The 26,267-nt window shown below is 44.6% G+C and overlaps 1 protein-coding gene across 7 annotated transcripts in view; it reads right to left on the bottom strand.

Annotated features, from left to right (window-relative positions):
* LOC141265403 (collagen alpha-2(VI) chain-like) overlaps positions 1-26,267 on the bottom strand; it is a 704,763-nt gene that overhangs the window by 220,337 nt on the left and 458,159 nt on the right. For all 7 annotated transcript variants that reach the window (XM_073678446.1, XM_073678444.1, XM_073678445.1 and 4 more), the window contains 2 exons: positions 24,350-24,412; positions 23,974-24,024 (listed from right to left, as the gene is read on the bottom strand). In XM_073678446.1, the coding sequence (XP_073534547.1) occupies positions 23,974-24,024; positions 24,350-24,412 (114 nt within the window). The remainder of the gene's footprint in view (positions 1-23,973; positions 24,025-24,349; positions 24,413-26,267) is intronic.

Here is a 26,267-nt window from a genome sequence, read left to right as displayed (position 1 = left end):
GTGGACATCCAATGTCAGTGGACCTGTGTGGCTGCCGGTCCGTGTGGCAGAAGAAGCTTCCTCTGCCATGTGAAGGAGCACTGGTGGCGTGGTGAAGAGAGGGGAGGGGCAGGGTCCTGGCCAGAGACCCGCCGCTCTCACCAATCTCTGTGTGTCGGCACTCGGCGGTGCAGTAGAGGACCTGCGCACTTGTGCACACTGGCTGCTTGAGGGCCTGTGTGGCGTCACGTCACGTGGGTGAGTACCGGTACGGTGGCCTAGGGGGATCAGATATATTTTTTATCTTGAAAACGTCAGATAACTGTGGTAGTTTTCCTCTCTTGTAGCAGATATAGACATACCCATTAGCGCCACCATTCCATTGAATTGTTTTCTAACCCCATTTTATACCATTCTTGGAGGCTGCTTTTTAGGTATACAATACAATAACACTTCTTCGTTTTTTCCCATCCCAGCAGTTTATTGTAATCATGAGTGATTTATGGTCTGATCGTAAAAACCGTATACAAAATATCCACAAGTTTTTTAATACAGCCCAAAACATATCACCCCCAACACCAAATCTAGACCACATTAGTGAGATGAAAGAATCATTAAAAACCCTGGAGCAACTCCTACTTAAAGAAATGAGCGATCTGTGGGAAGTTGCCACCCTAAAAAGATACCTAGCCTATGACAGTATCCCAGCAGGCCTATTAGTAACAAAATCCCTGTCAGGAGACACAGGTGAACCAGATACACTCCTGGAATGGGACATGTTTAAATCCTTCTCCAAACAGGATGTTCTGTTTACTATTAACAAAAGAAAACAACAACTGATGGAGAGTAAAACCAAAATTGCTGAGCTATTCAATGACCTAAAACCATATAAACATCATCCGGAAATTATCAGTCTTTCAAACAGTATAAGGAATAGGATAAATCAAAAAGAAAAAGATATTGTGGATAAGAAAAGACGGAAATTTAGACGTGACGCTATCCCAGACATTAACACACAATATCACGTATGGGAAGGATTCGTTTTTGAAGTTGTGGAAGAGGCCATAGCCAGTCCACCACCATTGGACACCCAAATATCAGAGGACAGATTTTACACCCATCCAACACCAGATAATTATCATTAAACACATCTGGATGGCCATAGAGGCACAACAACCAGCCCTCAACCTCCCACTGAAGCTACCTCCCCAATACCTACGCCCATTAACACACAAAACCGCTTTGACCCACTGGAAACAATTAATGAATCCCCTAGCAATAATAATCAATATCCTACCTCCTCCCAAGACAACGGCTTGAGAACCAGATCGAACTCTCAACACCCACAAATTCGTAAAAGGGCCAGCAACTCAAATTTTTTTCAGTTGGTCCAAAGAAAAGACGCCAAAAGGGGCTGTAGAGGAGGGCAATTCTCCAAAAAGAAGAAAATCAGAAGAGAAAAACAGTAAAGTTGACTATTTTTAACCCAAGTAAACACAACCTAAAACCCAATGAAATCAACCTACTTAATAAAGGCCTGAAGTATGCCCCCTTGATAGGCCTTAACAAAATTTCAGGCCTTTATTGGAATCAAACAATTCATGAGAAAACTGGCTCTCAAAAAATATTACATAAAAAAGGAAACCCAAATTCCAACACAGGATCAAGCTAATCCACCCACTTCATCGTATATACACACCAATCTGAAAATTAAATCTAATTTTCACCCTCTCAACGAATACTCCACAGCCTTTGAGAGCTTCCAGCATAATGTAATTACAGATACACGTAAACTCAGTGATAAAAGATGCACAAAACTGAAAAATAATTTAAGCATGGCTGAACGAAAGGCAATAAAATCCCTACAAAACAACCATGACAATCATACGCCCTGCAGATAAAGGAGGAGGCATCGTTCTCCTAGATAGCGAACATTATCAAAATGAGGCACTTAGATTACTTATCGACAAACGCACCTATAAAGGTACTTGCTAACAACCCTACCTCTACCTACTCTAACGAAATGAGACAACTTACCAAAAAGGGACTAGAAGCAGGTTTTATGAATAAAGCGGAATTTGACTACATTAACATCCGATCATCTAGATTAGCCGTATTCTATTATCTTCCTAAAATACACAAATCTCTTACCAATCCACCAGGAAGACCCATCATCTCAGGGATACAGTGCCTCACTGCAAACCTTTCCAGATACATTGACAACCATCTACATGACTTGGTCCCACGCCTACCGGCCTACATCAAGTACAGCCAACATGTACTATGCCTACTAAAACAAGTCACATGGGAGGAAAATTACATCCTCAGCACCCTTGACATCACATCACTATATATGGTAATCCAACATGAAAAAGGATGCCAAGCGGCTTCATATTTCCTAAAAAAACAGAATAAACTACCGTAGGACCAGATTTCATTCATCAATGAATGTATGCATTTTATTGTTTCACACAATTACTTCAAAACACGGGGAGAACTACTATACCCAGCAATGGGGCACAGCGATAGGGACCAGGTTCGCGCCCAGTTATGCAAACCTGTACGTCGGAAAATGGGAAGACTCCACCATCTACCCGGGTAGGTCGGGGCGAGCGAACCTGGTCCTATGGCATCGCTTTATCGATGACATAATTTTTATTTGGTCCGGCAACCAACTCTCTCTGGACAAATTCATTGAGGAGATTAACCAGAATGACTGTTTTTTTACATTTTACCTCAACCACGAGTACCCAACAAATCAATTTTCTTGACCTCAATATCCATGTATGTGATAATCAGATCCACACCCGCACTTTTATCAAACCCACAGATGCGAACAGCTACATCTCCCTGGACAGTTGCCACCTCCCTAGTTGGTTATTCAACATCCCAAAGAGCCAATTTATGTGACTTCATAGAAACTGTTCAGATACCAAATACTTTGAGGAGGAAGCAGGAGTACTACCCACTAAATTCCAAAATAATGGATATGACCCACATTTCCTCACCTCAACCAAAAATCTAGTAAAACAAATCCCATGTGACAACATTCTAAAGTGTCCCACTAGAATGATTCAGGTAGCATCTAATGATTTGAATGTACCCATTATAACACCCTATAGCTCCAATACACATTTACTAAATAGAATCATTAAAAAACACTGGAGTATCCTACAAAATGATAAGATTATCGGTGACAAACTCCCAAAGTACCCACGCTTTACATACAAGAAAGCATGCAACCTGGGAAATCTTGTGGCCCCCACGGTCCAAAACTACCACCCCCCCCCACCCAAAAAAAAATGGAACCCTCTCCTTTACTAAAGATATCTGCGGCTTCTTCCCATGTCAAAAATGCACAGTATGCAAAAAGCTAAATATGAAAAAACAAAAAGTAATAACCGAAAGAGACGTAACACATACCATACCAGATTTTATTACATGTACAAGAGAGGGGGTTATTTATTGCTTAAAATGTCCGTGCAAAAAACTATACGTAGGCAGAACGAAACACCCCATAAACACACGTATTAATTAACACCTACAGAATATCACCAACAAGTTTGACAGACACCCACTTTCAAAACACTATGCTGAAAAATATGGGGGTTCCATAGCAAGAACTGTGGAGACAGCTATACAAAAAGTGCCAAAACAATGGCGGAAAGGTGACTACCTGAATCAAATGTCTTGGGTTGAGAGTAAATGGATCTTTATGTTTGACTCTCTAAAACCTAGAGGTTTGAACTCAGAAATCGAACTGTTTGCGTTTAATAAAGATTGACAGCCATAAAGAAAAAGGAAAAAAAAAAAAGTGACGGCTACCTGCCCATTGGTACACTCCCACCCATAGACATATAAAAAGGACCCACAAATGCCTAGGGATCAGCTCTGAAGCAGGAAACCGGACTTTTCGAAGCACGTCAGCCTTTCTGATCCCTCTAGGCCACCGTACCGGTACTCACCCATGTGATGTGACGCCACGAAGGCCCTCAAGCAGCCAGTGTGCACAAGGCGCAGGTCCTCTACTGCGCCGAGTGCCGACACACAGATTGGTGAGAGCGGCGGGTCTCCGGCCGGGACCCTGGCCCTCCCCTCTCTGCACCACGCCACCAGTGCTCATTCATATGGCGGAGGAAGCTTCTTCTGCCATACGGACCGGCAGCCACACAGGTCCAGTGACATTGGATGTCCACAACTGACAATAAGAGTGCGACTGAACCCTAAGTCATTGTGCCAACTTGCTACAATACGTGCAGCCCCCTGGACTGTTCTATGCACGCTGTGATTAAGCTGTGATTTGTTTTCCCTGACCCACGCAAGGATTTAAAACAACAGCGGTCAGGGGACTGCCCCTACTTCTATAAAACAAAGACAAGCCACCCGCTACTAGTGCTGCAGGAATTCTACCCCGCTCCACTCCAGCAAGGAACCCATTTGCTTTAACTACTCCTGGGTCCACGAATACACCCACCAGTGTTTAGCACCTTGCAACAGTGGCGCCCTGCTCCGCACAGGTGCCACAGAACCCGGTAGGGTGCATGGATGGACTTCTCCACAAGAGGCCCTCACACATTCACACACCTCCACCCTACCACCTCAGACCACCAGAGGGAGCCCCATTAGGGATATATAAACTGGAGGGTGGAGTTAGGTGGTCAGAGTGTGCTGACGCTAGGAGAGCAGTGAAGATGCAGCACGCTGGCTACTGTGCTTAAGCGAGCCAAGGCCTACAGCACGAGTGGAAGCCTAGTGAGGGCCCCGAGTGTGGCCGACGGCAAAGAGGAGAGAGGAGTAAAGGGGGCAGAGGAGCGTACCAGGCTCACCCCGAACTATACACCGGTCCGCGCCTACAGGGCCCCTTCATACCCAGTAGGGTTCACCGGATACCTGGAGGACTACAAGTCCCAGGTCGACCAACGCTGACTACCGTACCGGGGCTAGGAGTCACGGAGGCCCCAGCGTCCAGGGAGAGTGATCTCCAAGAGAAAGCCCTACCACCAGGTCAGCAGGTGCAAGAGAGAGACCGTAACCAAGCCAGGCCTAGCTCCAGGCAAGTCAGAAGCTTAGCAAGTGAAAGCAACGGATCAGGAGGCCCTATACCCGCTCACTGGGGAGAGTCCAGAAGTGCACCCTTCCTACGGAGTACCCTGGACCATACCTGCATCTATACCAGTAAAGGTACCGAAGCGAACCCCCGTGTGAGTGTCCTTCATTTATCCCTGAACCGTCCTGGCCGTCTCTCACCTGTTCCACCATCCATTTCCCCACGCTGCCCTGAGGCCCGCTCCACCTGTGGGGAGCCGTTCCATCATAAGCTGCCCTAACAGCCGCCTCAGAGGACTGTCGCAGAGCTGGTAATCCTTACCAGGCACCACAGGTGGCGTCATGAATACTTCCCAAACCCCATACAAATAATCCCCTTTTTGTTGACCGCCCTGGGCCACGGACCTGGCCAGCCACCGTGATATCCCCCACCAGCATCCATAGGCCCGGCTGCCGAGTACCCCACGGCCCTGGGGGCGAGTCATCTCTGGCGTCACAAACAGGATTCCGTGCCCGTTGCCACCATGTACTGTGCGCCATAAAAGAACACTTACTGTGGTGAAGATTTCCCGCCATTACCCGCCATTTTCCTGTCGCCGCGCGGGAAGAAGGGCGTAACCACGGGAACCCGAGAGGCGTGACTGTGAAAGCGCGCGAAGCCCAGGACACACCCCACCCTTGACGTCGAACCAGGAAGCGTCAGGTCCTAGAAGGAGCCCAGTGCACGCTCTGACGTCAGACGCGAGTGACGCAAGGTCCTGGAAGAAGACCGTCTCCCGCGGAGCTGCGGCCTAGCTGGTAAAAAAAAAGTGAAGGTAGGCTACGGTTTACTAGGGGGGGGGCGCAACCATGGCCGACGACCAGCAAGCCGCCGGAGCACCGGTTAACGCTCCTGGTGCCCAACTTGTGCCCGGCGCTGCACAGGCCAGAGCGGCCGTCCCATCAGCATGGGTCGTGACTCCGGTAATACCCATGGCCCTGCCGTATATCCCTGGAGCGAAGTGGCTTCCCCAGTATGATGGCAAACCAGACACCCTGACTTGGTTCAAGAAGAAAATATGTGGTATACTGGACATGTATTCTATGACTGGTAAACAGAGAGCAGCTGTTGTACTAGGACAATTGACTGGTGCCGCAGAGCGGGAAGTTGAAACCTGGCCAGCCGCAGACCAGGAATCAGTATCCATCATCTTTAAGAGACTGCAAACTGTCTTTGAAAACCGCACTGAGACAGATCTCCGAATGAGGTTCTACCACTGTCGCCAGAAACCTGAGGACTGTATCTGGGTCTACGCCTGGCGCTTACAGGAAGCCCTGCGGGCCCTGAAACAGGTTAATCCAGCCAGCATACAAGATGAAAATAAAATGCTGACGGAACAGTTCATCCGGGAGTTGAGGTCCCAGGAGGAGAGCAGAACTGTATGGTGGTGGGCCTTAGATCATCCAGATGCCACCTTTGACACCCTTAAGGACATGGCTATAAAGGGTCTGCAGCCCCTGGAAACAACAGATACTGCTAACCAACGTTACCAGGGTAGGGCCACCCCAGTGCCTGCAGCACCCGCTGCTCCTTCATTGACGGCTGAAACAAAGATGCAAACAGTGCCCCCTAGTGAGCTGGACAGCCTGTGCTCTGAAGTGCATCAGCTAAGTAAAACCCTGGCCACTGTCCTGAGCACCCTGCAGCTACAGGTGGAGCCTGAGCCGGAAAGAAGGATCCTACTCGCTGACAGCCCTGAGGAAGTCCCCTGGATGAGGAGAAGGAGGACAACGCCACCCCGTGGGAGGACCAACGACCAAGGTCGCCCTCCAGGAGACTTCATCTGCTACCGCTGCCACAAGGCAGGCCACACAGCGCGGACCTGCCCTCTAAACAAGAAAACCCCGACACCAAAGAGTAGACCAACCAGGCCCATCAAACTGGTACCATCGGTTCGTGGGAGGAAGACCTTTTCTGTCCATTGTGCTGGATGGCATCGCAACACCTGCCCTGCTGGACACCGGATCTCAGGTAACCATCATGCCTGATATCCTCTACAAAAGGTTCTAGTCCATAGACTAACTTCACCTGCCAGATCCAAACCTTTCCGTGTATGCCTCCAATGGGCTTCCCCTTAACCTAGTCGGGGTTAAGGATGTGGCAGTAAAGGTAGGGAGTGTGGAACGGAAGGACCAGGGACTAATTGTAGTAGAGACTAATCCTGGTGATACAGACTTGTACATGGTACTTGGTACTAATGTTGTTGGTAACTGTTTGGGAGAAGTGTTATTCTTGACACTGCCAAGCCAGGGCAGAGGAGGGTGCTACAGAAGGAGATCCGAGCCCTTATGTACCAGCAACAGGTAAAGCTATCAGGTGGTGAAATTGGTAATGTACGGGTGACAGACCCAATACCCATTGTGATCCCCCCCAATGAGTGAAATGCTGATTTGGTGTAGAGCAGCAATAGGTCTAAGAGGACAGAACTACCAGGCGGTAGTAGAGCCCATTAGCTCAGAGCACAGACCTACACTCTTAACTGCCAGAGGGGTAGTTGATGTACACAATGGGAGGGTACCAGTCCGTCTCCTAAATAACAGGGAGGAAGAGGTTAAGCTGCCACGATATGCCACGGTTGCCAGATTGTATACTGTGGATAACAACGTCATACACACAGTAGAGTCCTTAAAATCATCAGACACAGTAGAGGGTAATGACTCAGAAACCCAGGTGGGGGATTGGTGTCAACAGCTCCATGTTGGCACTGAAGCCAAAAACAAGGTGCACACAGGGTGGTCCAGGAATACGAACAGGTATTCAGCAAACACCCACTTGATTTTGGGAGGATTAAAGGGGTACAACACCATATACCCACAGGTGACCATCCACTCATCAAAGAACGTTACAAGCCCATACCACCAGCACACTACCAGAAAGAGAAGGAAATGTTGCATGACATGAAGAAAGTAGGGGTAATAAGAGATAGCTGTAGCCCCTGGGCAGCTCCCCTGGTCCTGGTCAGGAAAAAGGATGGAAGAATGAGGATGTGTGTAGATTACAGACAGGTAAATCGCATAACACGTAAAGATGCATACCTTTTACCCCGTATAGAGGAATCCCTGGCTGCACTAAAGTCTGCAAATTACTTCTCTACCCTTGACCTCACTAGTGGGTACTGGCAAGTAGCAGTTGCTGAGGAGGACCGGGAGAAGACGGCCTTCTCTACCCCGATGGGACTCTGCGAGTTCAACAGTATGCCGTTGGGACTCTGCAACGCCCCTGGAACGTTCCAGAGATTGATGGAGTGCTGTTTGGGACACCGTAACTTCGAGACCATGCTGCTATACCTGGATGACATCATAGTGTACTCCAAGACGTATGACGACCATTTGAAGCACCTGGCGGAGGTATTTGAAGCATTGTCCCAGTATGGGATGAAATTGAAACCTTCCAAGTGCCACCTGCTCAAACAGAAGGTTCAGTACCTGGGGCACATAGTCAGTCCAGAAGGAGTAGCACCAGACCCGGAGAAGGTCACTGCCATCCAGAAATGGCGGGAACCGAAGAATCTCAAGGAGGTACGTCAGTTCCTGGGACTGGTCTGGTATTACCGGAGATTTGTAAAGGACTACACCAAGAAGGCAGCGCCTTTGCAAGATCTCCTGGTAGGACAGTCCAACAGAGGCAAGAACCCCCCCTTCCAGTGGGGAAAAGAGCAGGCTGAGTCCTTTGCAGTGATGAAAGGAATCCTGACTGGCGAAGAAATCCTGGCCTACCCTGACTACAGCCAACCTTTCCTGCTGTACACTGATGCCAGCAACGAGGGACTAGGAGCTGTGTTGAGTCAGAAGCAGTGTGACAAAGAGAAGGTGATTGCCTATGCCAGCAGGAAGCTCCGTCCTACCGAGAGGAATCCAGAAAACTATAGCTCCTTCAAGTTGGAGTTCCTGGCCTTGGTCTGGGCCACCACTGAACGATTCAAGCACTATCTGGCCTCCACTAAGTTCATGGCCTATACTGACAACAACCCCTTGACGCATGTAGAGACAGCCAAGTTGGGAGCCATGGAACAGCGTTGGATGGCCAGACTGTCAAACTATCAGTTCACCATCAAGTACCGGGCAGGCCACAAGAACGCCAACGCCGATGCCCTATCCAGAATGCCTCACCAGTCGGACACTGAAGAAGTGGATGACCTGGAGGAGATTGAGCTACCTGCCTTCCACAGAAATGGGATGGTCCATAGTAACATAGTAACATAGTTTGTAAAGCCGAATAAAGACTTGCGTCCATCAAGTTCGACCTGTTAGTTCTGTAATTGCTAAAGTTGATCCAGAGGAGGGCAAAAACCCCAAATGATTTAGCCAATCTTCACCTGAGGAAAAATTCCCTCCCGACTCTGAAACCAGCAGTCAGAATAAATCCCTGTATCAACCTACTATTTTATTTTATTTTTAAGTATACGCTGAAATCTGCCTGGTATCTAGAAATGCATCCAGTCCCCGCTTGAACTGGTGTAGTGAATCCGACATTACCGTCTCCTCACTCAGTGAATTCCATATTCTCACTGCTCTTACCGTAAAGAGCCCCTTCCTATGCTGGTGCTGAAACCTTTTCTCTTCCAGTCTTAGTGAATGCCCTTTTGTTACCGTAATATCCCTCCTTTTGAACAAATCCCGGGCAAGATCTCTATACTGTCCCCTAACATATTTGTACACATTTATTATGTCCCCCCTCAACCTTCTCTTTTCCAGGCTGAATAGTCCTAGTTTTGCCAACCTCTCTGGGTATTGCAGTCCCTCCATTCCCTTTATTAATTTTGTTGCCCTCCTTTGTACCTTTTCAAGCTCATTTATATCCTTTCTATATATTGGGGCCCATAACTGAGCACAGTATTCCAAGTGTGGTCTGACCAGTGCTTTGTACAGTGGAAGAACAATGTTCTCATCCTTTGCAGCTATACCTCTTCTGATACATCCCATTACCCTGTTTGCCCTTACAGCAGCGGCCTGACTTTGGGCACTCCAATTTAGTTTGCTATCAATCAAGATGCCCAAGTCCTTCTCTGAATTCCCCAATGATTTCCCATTCAGTGAGTACTGGTGACTTCCATTTTTCCTTCCCATATGTATGACCTTACATTTCTCCTCGTTAAACCTCATTTGCCATTTAATGCTCCACCTACCCAGCTTATCCAAATCCCTCTGTAGGTCTGCACTGTCCTCTTTTGTATTGTTTTACATAACGGTGTCATCTGCAAATATTGATATTTTACTATTTATCCCGTTGACTATGTCGTTAATAAAGATATTAAATAACATTGGGCCTAGTACAGACCCCTGTGGTACCCCACTAGTGACGCTTACCCAATCTGAGTATATTCCATTTATAACCACCCTCTGCCTTCTATCCCTTAGCCAGTTTGCTACCCACTTGCAAACATTTTCCCCCAGCTCCATCATTCTCATTTTGTATACCAACCTATTATGTGGCACGCTATCGAACGCTTTTGAGAAGTCGAGATACACGTTTGTTTGGCAGGAGCGATTCCTCATGAATCCATGTTGGTTCGGGATTAAAAGATTATTAGCGTCAAGATGCTCAGTAATTGCCTCTTTAATGAAGCTTTCAAAAATTTTGCCCACAACGGACGTCAGACTCACCGGCCGATAGTTTCCGGCGTCACTTTTTGCTCCCTTTTTGAATATTGGCACTACATTCGCCTGTCGCCAATCAAGTGGTACAGACCCAGTCTCAACAGAGTCCTTAAATATAAGATATAACGGTCTGTCTGTCACATTACTTAGTTCCCTTAGTACCCGTGGGTGTATGCCATCAGGTCCTGGTGATTTGTTTATTTTAATGTTACTGAGGCGTTTCTGTACCTCAACTTGGGTTAGATTAGTCATACTTAGTGGAGGATTAAGCTTGTCACTTCTCATTTCTCCTGTTAGTTCTATTTCCTTTGTGAAAGTTGTCGAAAAAAAATTATTTAATAGATTAGCTTTATCCTCATCTTTCTCTATGATTTTGCCTTCCTCACTTTTTATCGGTCCAATATTATCCGATTTAATCCTTTTACTATTTATATACGTAAAGAACAGTTTGGGATTTGATCTACTTTCCCTAGCAATACGTTTCTCTGTTTCCTCCTTCGCTATTTTTATTTGTTTTTTGCAGGTTCTCGTTTTTTCCTTGTAACACATTAGTGCCTCCTTACTGTTTTCCTGTTTTAATCTCTTGAATGCCTCTTTTTTGCTATTTAACGCCCCTTTTACGTTCTTGTTCAACCATATTGGTTTCCTCTTATTTCTGGCCCTTTTATTCCCATACGGTATATACCTCTCGCACTGAGTATTCAGAATTCTTTTGAAGGTTTCCCATTTACTATTCGTATTCCTTTGATTAAGTACTTTGTCCCAGTCAATAAGTTGAAGGTTTTCTATCAGCTGATCAAACTTCGCCCTCCTAAAGTTTAATGTTTTTGTTGTTCCCTTATTGATAACCCTACTGAAGGGCATTTTGAAGTCGATAATATTATGATCGCTATTACCTAGGTGCCCCCTATCTGTACCTCAGTTATTCTATCAGGCCTATTAGTCAATATTAAGTCCAACACTGCCTTCCCTCTCGTTGGTTCCTGCACTAGTTGGGAGAGATAATTATCCTTAATATTTGTCAAGAACCTTTTTCCTTTCTGAGATCTACAGGTTTCTGTTTCCCAGTCAATATCCGGGTAGTTGAAATCCCCCATTACAATCACTTCATTATGTTTTGCTACTTTGTCTATTTGTCCTAATAGCAGATTCTCATTCTCCTCTGTTATATTTGGTGGCTTATAGCAGACCCCCAGTAATATTTTATTATTATTTTTTGCCCCCTCTATCTCTACCCACATGGACTCGACCCCCTCTTCTCCCTCTCCTATATCTTCCCTTAGTCTGGGCTTTAGACATGACTTTACATATAAGCAGACTCCTCCGCCTTTCCCCTGTTTCCGGTCCCTTCTAAATAAACTATAATCTAATAAATTTACCGCCCAGTCGTAGCTATCGTCTAGCCAAGTCTCTGTTATACCTACGATGTCATACCTCTCCTCCGATATAAGCGCCCGCAGCTCATCCGCCTTATTGGTCAGGCTTCTTGCGTTGGTCAGCATGCAAGATAAAACTTTGGGGTTATTTAGCATCCTATTCTTCTCTAACGATCTAACTGTACTATCCCCACCCCCCTCTCCACCCTCATTATATTCACTTCTCCCCTTCCCCCTTGCTTGCCTCACATCCCACCTATTTCCTTGGTTTCCCCCCCCCCCCCGTCTCTAGTTTAAAAACTCCTCCAACCTATTAGCCATCTTCCTCCCCAGCACCGCTGCACCCTCCCCATTGAGGTGCAGCCCGTCCCTACGGTAGAGCCTGTAGCCGACCGCGAAGTCGGCCCAGTTCTCCATGAACCCAAACCCTTCTGCCTTGCACCAACTCCACGAGCAGCGCATCTCCAGGAGGTATCGTGGTAAGACACTAAACCCTTTACCTTATCACAGTTGGAAGGAGACCCAGGACAGTGACCCGGTAGTCAGCCGTATCAAAGAACTGATAACCCAGGAAGGTTCCTCCCTGGAGAAGGACGCTCCTCCAGAAGCCAAGCAACTGTGGAATGAGAGAAAAGTCTGCTGTTCATCTATAGAGAGAAGCTGTGCCGGAGGGATGTGAACCCTAGGACCCATGAGATGGTATGGCAGATCGTAGTGCCCAGGACAGACATCCAGATGGTGTTGGAGGCCTACCACGATCAAGCAGGGCACTTTGGCTGGAAGAAGCGGTTTTATTGGGTTGGAATGCGGAGTTCCATAGAGAGGTGGTGCCAGGATTGTGGATCCTGTAGCCTCAGAAGAAAAGACTACAGCAGCCAGAAAGCACCCTTGCAGTCCATCAAGACAACCCAGCCCCTGGAGATAGTCGCTCTGGATCACGTCAAACTGTCACCCAGCAGGATAGGCTACTCCTATGCCCTGACCATGGTGGATCACTACTCCCGGTTCCTGGTGGTAGCCCCCGTCAAGGATCTGACGGCAGAAACTGCAGCAAGGCCGTTTCAAGCATACTTCTGCAGGCCCCATGGATACCCAGATAAGTGCTGACGGATCAAGGCTCAGCCTTTGAAGCCGAGCTGTTCAAAGAGTTTTGCCATCTGTACGGGTGTAAGAAGATTCGGACTACGCTGTACCACCCTCAAACCAATGGTCTATGTGAAAAGATGAACAATATCGTCATAGACCTGCTGAAGACCTTACCCCTAGAAGAAAGGAATCAGTGGCCAGACAAACTACCTGACCTGGTAGATCTGTACAATCACATACCCGCGAGTGCCACCAATTGTACTCCAGCGTACCTCATGAGAGCAAGACCCGGAAAGTTGCCCATGGACCTGGAGCTTGGAATGGTAGAGCCGGAAGCAGATAGGTCCACTGAAGACTGGGATACGACTTGACAGGAGCAGTACAAGAGTATAGGGCTGTGTCGAAGACAGTCTTAATAGGATGAGAGATAAGCAGGAAGCACAGTACAACAAGAGTGCACCGGCAGAACCCTTAGCACCTGGAGAAGTTGTTCTGAAGCGAAAGAGAAGAAACCACAAGCTTGACGACCAATGGGAAAGAGAGCCTTACACTGTGTTGGATTCCAGGTTCGACAACAGAAAAACCTGTCTAATCAGTAAAGATGGAGGTAAGACAACTGCAGCAATCTCAAGAGACCACTTGAAGTTGTGCCCAGGTCTGTTGTAGCCACAAGAAGAAGTACCTCTTATAGTGCCTGAAGAAGCCAAAGAAGATGTACTCCATACTATCTTAGGAGATTTCCTGGCAGATTGGCCTCAACTGGATGGAGCTGTAATAATACCTGTGATACACTTCTACCAACAGCCAGAAGACCCTCCACTGCAAGTAAGACCTGTAAGTGCCCCAGAAGAGCCTGCTCAGGAAGAATCCCCGGAAAAAGGATCACCGGTAGAAGCAGAGCCGGTAGGCCCGGTGACTAGTGTACTTGCCAATCCCATTGAGAGGTTAAGACATTTCTACAATTTGCCCACACGTAGATATGACAGGGTAGCAGACAGTGCAAACACAGACATCAACACCCCCCCAGTACTACGTAGGTCAACACGCAGTACAGAAGGCCAAGTCCCTGCCAGGTATAAGGAATAAGTTAGACATACCTGCAGTGTAAATAGTTATCCAGTTGGGTATTGTCTACTATTGTCTATTGTATAAATTGCAAATAATATGTGCATTTGGTTACCCGTAAGTGTACAGAGACTAGTAGGCTGAGGACTGTGAGCAGCCCAAAAACTGTCCTGTAAATAGTTGCACTCCCTGGAGTGCCCCTTAAGTGACCACAGAACAAAAACCTGTTTGGTGTGCCCAAAGACGTGGTCCAGCACCTGGATCACTCATGCCCTGTAGCCACGCCCAGGGCCTACGTTGAGGGTTTTAAGGTGGGTCCCTCATGCTCTTTCACCAGTGAGATGGACACCTGTAATGGATCTCACTGAGACTTTAAGAAGAGTGTTTTATATAAGAAAATGTATTAATGTTATTATACTTGTCATGGTTATTGTTGTAACCTGTTCCAAAATGCTTCAGGAGTTCAGGAGTATTGAATTGTACTAGGGGGAAACGTGTCACCCTGCTCCGCACAGGTGCCACAGAACCTGGTAGGGTGCATGGATGGACTTCTCCACAAGAGGCCCTCACACATTCACACACCTCCACCCTACCACCTCAGACCACCAGAGGGAGCCCCATTAGGGATATATAAACTGGAGGGTGGAGTTAGGTGGTCAGAGTGTGCTGACGCTAGGAGAGCAGTGAAGATGCAGCACGCTGGCTACTGTGCTTAAGCGAGCCAAGGCCTACAGCACGAGTGGAAGCCTAGTGAGGGCCCCGAGTGTGGCCGACGGCAAAGAGGAGAGAGGAGTAAAGGGGGCAGAGGAGCGTACCAGGCTCATTCCGAACTATACACCGGACACCGGGTCCGCGCCTACAGGGCCCCTTCATACCCAGTAGGGTTCACCGGATACCTGGAGGACTACAAGTCCCAGGTCGACCAACGCTGACTACCGTACCGGGGCTAGGAGTCACGGAGGCCCCAGCGTCCAGGGAGAGTGATCTCCAAGAGAAAGCCCTACCACCAGGTCAGCAGGTGCAAGAGAGAGAGACAGTAACCAAGCCAGGCCTAGCTCCAGGCAGGTCAGAAGCTTAGCAAGTGAAAGCAACGGATCAGGAGGCCCTATACCCGCTCACTGGGGAGAGTCCAGAAGTGCACCCTTCCTACAGAGTACCCTGGACCACACCTGCATCTACACCAGTAAAGGTACCGAAGCGAACCCCCGTGTGAGTGTCCTTCATTTATCCTTGAACCGTCCTGGCCGTCTCTCACCTGTTCCACCATCCATTTCCCCACGCTGCCCTGAGGCCCGCTCCACCTGTGGGGAGCCGTTCCATCATAAGCTGCCCTAACATCCGCCTCAGAGGACTGTCGCAGCACTGGTAATCATTACCAGGCACCACAGGTGGCGTCACGAATACTTCCCAAACCCCATACAAATAGCAATCCCCTTTTTGTTGACCGCCCTGGGCCACGGACCGGGCCAGCCACCGTGATATCCCCCACCACCATCCATAGGCCCGGCTGCCGAGTACCCCACGGCCCTGGGGGCGCGTCACAACCACTAAACGCGGGTCTCCTCCTAAACAGCACCAGTCAGCAACAAATAAGTGACTCGACTTGTACAGGTATATTCCACCACTGCTCTGTAGCAGTACTCATTATAAAATACCACCATTTCCTAATAATCTTTTTTCCCACTCCCTTTGTCACTAAATATAGGTGATCGCCTTCACTCCACAAGTGGAAGCCGCCCCCTTCTCTGCATCGAAACCTAACTACAATCGACCAACACAGGTACAAAAAAAACATTTTTCTCCCCCCTCCCTCCCCTACGCAACTAAGACCTCCTGTACCTGAAGGAAAATCGACTCATTCCCTTGCAGCCTAACTGGAATGTGGATAACCCACACCTGACCGGACCCCGTCCCCAAAACCCTCCTACACCTCAGATCAGGTAACTAGATATCTCAATAATTTAAGAAGGCAACCTCCAAAACTTGCCACTAGACAATTCCCTTCCTTTTCTCCATATAAGGGGGACCCTCCGACCTGGTCATCAAAAGACCCTCCAGGAAGCTCATAACTGCCTCTCAACCAGGAAAAACTTCTAGGGCTCCCATCCTGACTATCTTCCCTCCTCCCATTGCTTTTAGCCTACTAGCCACCTTTTGAAACAATGATTTTTAACTCCTTGTAACCTACGTATTTAATAAAATTGGACAATTTTAACATCTTCATTATTATTTCTTGCCACATACCCTATACACTAGCGCAAGTTGTTTTATATATAAATTTCACATGCTGTTGTGCAAATGGAATAGATAATAGATGGAAATTATTGGCAATTATCAAGACACCCTCAATAAAGGAGTGGTTCTGCAGGTGGGGACCAAAGACCACATCTCAGTATCAACGCTTTCTGGCTGATGTTTTGGTCACTTTTGAATGTTGGCTGTGCTTTCACATTCGTGGTAGCATGAGATGGACTCTACAACCCACAGAAGTTGTTCAGCTAGTGCAGCTCATCCAGGATGGCACATCAATGCGAGCTGTGGCAAGAAGGTTTGCAGTGTCTGTCAGCGTAGTGTCCAGAGGTTGGAGCGCTACCAGGAGACAGGCCTCCAGTACACCAGGAGACGTGGAGGGGCCCGTAGGAGGGCAACAATCTAGCAGCAGGACTGCTACCTCCGCCTTTGTGCAAGGAGGAACAGGAGGAGCACTGCCAGAGCCCTGCAATGTCACCTCCAGCAGGCCACAAATGTGCATGTGCCTGCACAAATTGTTAGAAACCGACTCCATGAGGGTGGTATGAGGGCCCGACGTCCACAGATGGGGGTTGTGCTCACAGCCCTACACCATACAGGACACTTGGCATTTGCCACAGAACACCAGGATTGCCAAAATCGCCACTGGCACACAGTGCTCTTCACAGATGAAAGCGGGTTCACACTGAGCACATGTGACAGACGTGACAGAGTCTGGAGACACCGTGGAGAGCGGTCTGCTGCCTGCAACATCCTTCAGCATGACCGGTTTGGCAGTGGGTCAGTAATGGTGTGGGGTGGCATTTCTTTGGAGGGCTGCACAGCCCTCCATGTGCTCGCCAGAGGTAGCCTGACTGCCATTAGGTACCGAGATGAGATCCTCAGACACCTTGTGAGACCATATGCTGGCGCGGTTGGCCCTGGGTTCCTCCTAATGCAGGACAATGCCAGACCTCATGTGGCTCGAGTGTCTCAGCAGTTCCTGCAATATAAAGGCATTGAAGCTATGGACTGGCCCGCCCGTTCCCCCAGACATGAATCCGATTGAGCACATCTGGGACATCATGTCTCGCTCCATCCACCAACGTCACATTGCACCACTGACTGTCCAGGAGTTGGCGGATGCTTTAGTCCAGGTCTGGGAGGAGATCCCACAGGAGAACATCCACAACCTCATCAGGAGCATTCCCGGGCGTTGTAGGGAGGTCATACAGGCACGTGGAGGTCACACACAATACTGAGCCTCATTTTGACTTGTTTTAAGGACATTACATCAAAGTTGGATCAGCCTGTAGTGTGTTTTTCCACTTTAATTTTGGGGGTGACTCCAAATCCAGGCCTCCATTGGTTAATAAATTTGATTTCCATTGATAATTTTTGTGTGATTTTGTTTCCGGCACAGTCAACTTTGCACAGAACAAAGTATTCAATGATAATATTTAATTCATTCAGATCTAGGATGTGTTATTTGAGTGTTCCCTTTATTTTTTTGAGCAGTGTATATGTATGGCATTTCTTGTTCAGCCTTTTTTGGGGACAAGGGAAATTTGAAATCTGTGCATGTCACATCAATACTGTAGCCTGTTTCCTTTTTGGCCATGTACCCTGCTTTTTTCAATAATTTTTGGGATGGAAGAAAATGTATTTAAAAAAAAAAAGTGAAGTGGAAGTTAAACCAATTATTGACATTTAATTGTGTCAGTCTTTCTCACAAAGTGTGCATGTTCTAAACTACTGTTTGTTTTTTGCACACGTTTTATTATTAATCAAATATGACAAATGTACATGCCACACCACTACTGCGGAAGTTGCTGCTGTTTTCTGGTGATGCACCTGGCATTTCTTGGACGTTCCTTTTTGAAGATGGTGAAATTGTGGTTGAAAACAGTGGCAAAACTTAATTCTAGTGTAGTAAACATGTATGGTAAAAGAAAAAAAGTGTCAATGAATTTGGTAATGTAAAAGAATAAAATGCCTATACTATGGCATCTGTCATAAAGAATGTGGATCCATAATTAGCAGCAGCACTACCACTGGCACCAACTGTCTGAGCAGTAGTACTACCATGGGCGCAACAATAGTTAGTGACCATGACCAGGCCCATGTGGGTGAGGGACCCACCAATGCTAGCACAAACTTCAACTGGATGTGCATTAGAGGATGCAGGGTTCAGGTCTGGTGACTGTGGAGGCCAGGTCATCTAGAGCAGCACCCCATCACTCTCCTTCTTGGTCAAATAGCCCTTACACAGCCTGGAGGTGTGTTTGGGGTCATTGTCCTGTTGAAAAATAAATGATGGTCCAACTAAACGCAAACCGGATGGAATAGCATGCCGCTGCAAGATGCTGTAGTTGCCATGCTGGTTCAGTATGCCTTCAATTTTGAATAAATCCCCAACAGTGTCACCAGCAAAGCACCCCCACACCATCACACCTCCTCCTCCATGCTTCACGGTGGGAACCAGGCATGTAGAGTCCATCCGTTCACCTTTTCTGCATCACACAAAGACATGCTGGTTGGAACCAAAGATCTCAAATTTGGACTCATCAGACCAAAGCACAGATTTCCACTGGTCTAATGTCCATGTTCTTTAGCCCAAACAAGTCTCTTCTGCTTGTTGCCTGTCCTTAGCAGTGCTTTTCTAGCAGCTATTTTACCATGAAGGCCTGCTGCACAAAGTCTCCTCTTAACAGTTGTTGAAGAGATGTGTCTGCTGCTAGAACTGTGTGTGGCATTGACCTGGTCTCTAATCTGAGCTGCTGTTAACCTGCGATTTCTGAGGCTGGTGACTTGGATAAACTTATCCTCAGAAGCAGAGGTGACTCTTGGTCTTCCTTTCCTGGGGCGGTCCTCATGTGAGCCAGTTTCTTTGTAGCGCTTGATCGTTTTTGCAACTGCACTTGGGGACACTTTCAAAGTTTTCCCAATTTTTCGCACTGACTGACCTTCATTTTTTAAGGTAATGATGGCCACTCGTGTTTCTTTACTTAGCTGCTTTTTTCTTGCCATAATACAAATTCTAACAGTATAGTTATTAGGACTATCAGCTGTGTATCCACCTGACTTCTGCACAACACAACTGATCGTCCCAACCCCATTTATAAGGCAAGAAATCCCACTTATTAAACCTGACAGGGCACACCTGTGAAGTGAAAACCATTTCCGGTGACTACCTCTTAAAGCTCATCAAGAGAATGCCAAGAGTGTGCAAAGCAGTCATCAAAGCAAAAGGTGGCTACTTTGAAGAACCTAGAATATAACACATATTTTCAGTTGTTTCACACTTTTTTGTTAAGTATATAATTCCACATGTGTTAATTCATAGTTTTGATGCCTTCAGTGTGAATGTACAATTTTCATAGTTAAACTTTTGGTCTGTACTGTATATATATATATATATATATATATATATATATATATATATATATATATATATATATATATATATATATATATATATATATATTAATATGATATAGATAGATATATAGATAGAGATAGATAGATAGAGATAGATAGATAGAGATAGATAGATAGAGATAGATAGATAGAGATAGATAGATAGAGATAGATAGATAGAGATAGATAGATAGAGATAGATAGATAGATAGATAGATAGAGATAGATAGATAGAGATAGATAGATAGAGATAGATAGATAGAGATAGATAGATAGAGATAGATAGATAGAGATAGATAGAGATAGATAGAGATAGATAGAGATAGATAGAGATAGATAGAGATAGATAGAGATAGATAGAGATAGATAGAGATAGATAGAGATAGATAGATAGAGATAGATAGAGATAGATAGAGATAGATATAGATAGATATAGATAGATAGCTATATAGAGATAGATATATAGAGATAGATATAGAGAGATATAGATAGATATAGATAGATATAGATAGATATTTTTTAGAAAAAAAATTGACTTTATCGAGCCCAATATCTGTGACGTGCAGGATGGGGGGGGGGGGGGATATGGTAATTTAGCACAGAGGCGGCGATTTAGGGTAATGCCAAGCAAACCCCTCCTATCTGCTTGCTGTCTCCCGGACGCCAAGCCTCTGGAAAACAGACTTCATAAAATCCGATTTCTCTGCAATCAGACCTCTACTATGGGCCATACAGGTAAGTATAGATTTCCTTGTCTATCACCTGTATGCCCATAGTAGAGGTCTGATATCGCCCAGGGGGTGACACATTCCCTTTAATGGAAACCCTTTCATCCCATCATACCAAAAGTGAAACATATAGATTCATTAAGAGCAGTGTTTTTATCTCCAGTTTTGATGAGGGTATGTGGTGGAGTCAGATGCTCCTGATTCATGGTGCACGACTTCATGAATCTGAAGCATCTGACCAGTAGTGCGTGCCTCCATGTGCCATGCCAGAAATCTTACTCCAGTCTCTGATTCGAGTAAGATTTCTGGTGTAGGGAATGTCACAGCTTATGAATTAGACGAGCTGTGGTGTCATGCCCCTAGCTCACCCCCATCCCACCCCAGCTCTGCCTATTTTTGCAGAGCTGGTAAACACTGGTATGAAAACACAAAGTCACAAAATGTTAGCACAACTCTCAACTGACAAAATTTTGAGACTTTTGAAAGCAATTTATGCCAGAATTATGGTGAAAATTCTTTGATGAATCGGGGCCATAAAATATGTATAGGAGTGATTCTATTCTTTAAATCTCATAACCTTGCCTTTTGTGTGGTTTTGATTCATACTGACTGCTTATTGTCTGGCTAAGCTAAGCATGAACAGTTCCATGAACTTCTCCAATGTTTTCACATTACACCCACATAATGTATTTTATTGGGATTTTATGTGATATACCAACACAAAGTAGCAAGTATTTATGAAGTGTAGAGGAAATGATATAGGTTTTTAAAAATATTTTTAAAATCTAAATCTGAAAATTGTGACGTGCATTTTTATTCAGCCTCCTCTAGTCTGATACCAGTAAATAAAACCATGAGTGACCAATTTCCTTCAGAAGTCACATAATTAGTAAATTGAGTCGACCTGTATGTAATTTCTTTTCACAATAACTACAGCTGTTCTGTGAAGGCTTCAGAGGTTTGTGTGAGAACAATAAGGATCACACAGCATCATGAAAAAGCAGGAGCACGTCAGGTGCAAAGCTGGTGGACAGGTTAGGGGGCTGAATGCAAATGCACATCACAATTTTCAGACTTATGTTTTATAAATGTTTAGAAAACCATGTATCATTTCCTTTTGCACAAATACTTACTACTCTGTGTTGGTATATTACATAAAATCTGAATAAATACATTTAAGTTTGTGGGTGTAATGTGAAAAAATGTGGAAAAGTTCACAGGGTATGAATACTTTTTCAAGGCACTGTAACAGTCTGTATAGTAATTATACTAGATTTTAGATATTGGATAGGACTATAGTTCATTGGGCTGATATGGTTTTATGTCTGTAAATATTGCATTAATATTTTCACAGGGAAAGTGTATTGTAATGGGAATGTTTAAAAATAGTATTCATGTTTACACCATACAAACAAGTCAGACCTCAGGGGTATGTTACTTGCCAAAATACAACAAAGTGCTTGTTCATGTAGCTTGTGGAAGTCCCAAAAGACAATTACTCATGGATTTGTAATTTGAAGTTAATCTTTAATAACCCCCCTCCTACTTTGCATTCTTTTGCGGGAAAGCAATGTCTTAGTTTAAGGCCACGGCCCCACTATCAGTATTTGGTCAGTATTGGGTCAGTGTTTTTTCTCTGGAGTGGGAGCCAAAACCAGGTGAGGAACAATCAGATTAAGGGTATAATAGAAACAAGTCACCAATTCTGCATTTATAACCCACTCCTGGTTTTAGCTCCCACTCTTGAGAAAAAATACGGACCTAATACTGATAGTGGGGCCGTGGCCTTAGTGTCAATGTCAAATCATATGGTTTTGAGCGGTATATGTGATAAATAAGTGGGATAGTAAATAAGTTGTCTGCTAAGACTGTGAGCCTCTAGGGGCAGTTTATTCTGAACATGTCAAGCAGTGCATTGGGACTAAGGGCGCTAACAGATCCCAGAAGGAAGGAGAAACCAAATAGCAGAGAATGAGGATAAGCATTCAAGCTAAACTCCAAGCAACAATATCCTTAACAAATCTCCCAACACCAACTCCAACCACAAACTACACCTCCAACTCCACACCAGACAGTAAGGATTAACAGTGACAATGCCTAAGTGCCAGAGGCAAGCATATATAGCAGAGGGGAGTGCCCAACACTGAACAGCTGAGACAATCCAGGTTGGAAAGCTCACGGATCCCCAACTGAACATATTAACCCTTGAACCACTAGCAAAGAAAAAACCTGCACTGTTTAATAAGATGGTTAAGTAACTTCTAGCCAGTGCAGGAGTTTGTGAAACCAGACGTCGCGATCTTCTGACCCCTCTTTGTCGCGGTATGCCCGTGACAGAATGTTGGTACAACAGCTATTTCATGAAAAGCAGGCAGGTACTAAAACAAAACATAACTTCAGCGAAGGACATCCATAGCACAACATTGGCATAAAGTTGTCTGCTATGCCAATGAGCAGTGGTAGTAAATACAAATCATTAATAATTTAATCATTTTCTGCTTAAAATATTACATGGAACTAATGCTTGAATGGACTCGACAGTAATAGTTTGTGTGTCGGGGCCTAGGAACAGCTATGCCAATAATGTATTAACCCTTCTGCTGATAGAAGTGAGCATTTTACACATCTGATATCTAAGCCTAAAACATACTGTATAATATAAAGCTCAAATTATAAAGTCAATATACTTAGAACATTAGCACAAAAGTCACACAAAATCAGTTTTGAGTGGAACCATGTTTTGGCTGCCATAGAGATTCATGATGCTTCCTTTGTACCTCTGAATGCCTTGTACAAAGAACAATCGCAACACACTCCTTTGGACCTGTACCATTTTCTGGTGTACTGGGTTTAAAGATGTAGACACAACAGAGTGTTCATTGTATACCTTCCCTAAATATAGATCAGTGACAATGTTTTTTTAATGTTTTATTCTGACCAGATTGCATTTGGGGCATGACAGAAGTTTAATTTGCAGCATGACATGTCAGTGCAGTCAGGACACACTCAATATATGCACAAGGTTGCAATGGAAAGCAACAATATTGCAGTTGGAAATTTTGAGCACAACTTTTGTGTATGGTGGGGAATAGTCAGAAAAGATGGTCCAGATTTAGCTTGATAAGTCATATGTGGGGTCTTTAACCAAAAGGCAGACGAAGGAGGACATACAAAAAAATAATCTTAATCTTACCAGTAGTTAAAAGTCCAGGTGACTGTTGTTGTGAACATCCAAGTCATTTGGTCCATTACTCCTTCTGATTGTATATCTGTGTCAGGTCAGCTGACAAAACTGAGCTTTGCTTTTTTCATTCCCTGTTTATATTTTTGCTCTATTGCATATGCACTTCTTGAGTAGAAAAGAACCTTCCTGTATCTCATTAATTACCATTACCAATACATCTTACCTGTAAGCCCCTTGCACCTGCATAGTTGTTCCCAGGTTTTCCCTGATCACCCTAGAAGAAAATATAATTTGAGCATATTTGTATTAACTTTGAAAATGTATTTCTTTCTATAACAATACACTGTATGTGAGCGTAGACTATGTATTTGCATGCATTGCTCAGTGATCTATTGCAAATAAGATCAAAATTAGTCACCTAACTTAGAAAAGAATGTGACAGAAGAAACATTGGTGTTTACCAGAATGAACGACTAATTTTTTGACGTCCAGGAAAAAAATAAGAATAAAAAAAGAAAAAAAGTAGCAAACCATATCCAGCAACAGTGTAACAGTTCTAATTAAATTTATAATTTATTATGGAATTTACTTTTACATACAATAGATCCTGGTAATCCGGTGTCACCTCTTGAACCAACATAACCTAGATCACCAGAACTGCCCTTGAAAAAAGAAAAAAAAGTGTTAAGGAGACATTTCAACAGAGGATCTCAAAAGTATGAAACCTGTTCTAAGTAAAATTGTCAGTGATGTCAAAATAGCCAACTAGATCACACCTCTTTCATTTTAAATTAAGCTTTCTGGAAATTAAAGCAATAATCTGATGGTTTTACACCTTAACGATCAGGCAATTTTTTTTTTTTTTTTAAAAATTGCAAAATTCATTCAAAAAACAAATTTGCTTGTGTGGTCTTTTTCTGAAAAAAGTAAACAAAAAGGGGGTTTGGTATAGTATTAGCCAGTTGAAAAAAGATTGCTCTCAGTGGGAAAAACAAGATAATCTTGTAGTTATGATACCTTTTAATGGCTAACAAAAATAAAATCATTTTATTTTTATTAACAATTAAAAGGTATCATAACTACAATTTTTCTGAAACGTGTATTTATAATTTTCAACTGGTGCATATCCATAGTAATTAATGAGTAACAAAAAATAAATCGCACCTATGGATGATATAATGGCAAGGGCTTAATCGCAGAAGATACATAACAATAGAAAGACTCCAACGATCCAACACCCAAATTTTAACTGTAAAAAATATACTTTTATTGAATCAATATAAAAATAGGATACAGACAGTTGATGCACAGGTGGTGCAAAACACATACACTATAAAAATACATCATAGTACGGGAGATGCCAAGCCCATTCTGTGAAATCAACATAAGGCTATATAGCCATGTGTACTAAACAGTGAGTGTTCAACAATTAAGCACTCAAGGTATAGCAGCCAAGTACATACTGATAGTCACTGAGTAGTGGAGCATGCAGTTAAATAAATATACCAAATCAATAATATCATACCCAGGCACAGGACTACAGGATACATGGCCCCCTGAAGAAGGCAGCGCAGAAACACGCGTTGGGGTGGGCGCTTCGCCCCTTTGTGAGCTCCTGTATCCGATGGTCCTGTGCCTGGGTATGAAATTATTGATTTGGTATATTTATTTAACTGCATGCTCCACTACTCAGTGACTATCAGTATGTACTTGGCAGTATTAACAGCTGCTATACCTTGGGCACCTAAATCCTAAGATCCATATGAATGTGACCACAGTGCTTACTTGTTGAACACTCACTGTTTAGTACACATGGCTATATAGCCTTATGTTGATCTCACAGAATGGGCTTGGCATGTCCCGTACTATGATGTATTTTTATAGTGTATGTGTTTTGCACCACCTGTGCATCAACTGTCTGTATCCCATTTTCATATTGATTCAATAAAAGTATATTTTTTACAGTTAAAATTTGGGTGTTGGATCGTTGGTGTCTTTCTATGGTTATATAATTTTTCTGAAACGCATATACAGTTAGGTCCATATATATTTGGACAGAGACAACATTTTTCTAATTTTGGTTCTAGACATTACCACAATGAATTTTAAACAAAACAATTCAGATGCTGTTGACGTTCACACTTTCAGTTTTCATTCGAGGGTATCCACATTAAAATTGGATGAAGGGTTTAGGAGTTTCAGCTCCTTAACACGTGCCACCCTGTTTTTAAAGGGACCAAAAGTAATTGGACAATTGACTCCAATGCTATTTCATGGACAGGTGTGGGCAATCCCTTTGTTATGTCATTTCAATTAAGCAGATAAAAGGCCTGGAGTTGATTTGAGGTGTGGTGCTTGCATTTGGAAGGTTTTGCTGTGAAGTAAACATGCGGTCAAAGGAGCTCTCTATGCAGGTGAAACAAGCCATCCTTAAGCTGCAAAAACAGAAAAAACCCATCTGAGAAATTGCTACAATATTAGGAGTGGCAAAATCTACAGTTTGGTACATCCTGAGAA

This window comes from Phyllobates terribilis, unplaced genomic scaffold, assembly GCF_046119375.1.
Source record: "Phyllobates terribilis strain yellow unplaced genomic scaffold, ASM4611937v1 Scaffold_4__5_contigs__length_816908805, whole genome shotgun sequence".
Lineage (NCBI taxonomy): Eukaryota > Metazoa > Chordata > Amphibia > Anura > Dendrobatidae > Phyllobates > Phyllobates terribilis.
This window is presented reverse-complemented; position numbering and strand designations above follow the sequence as displayed.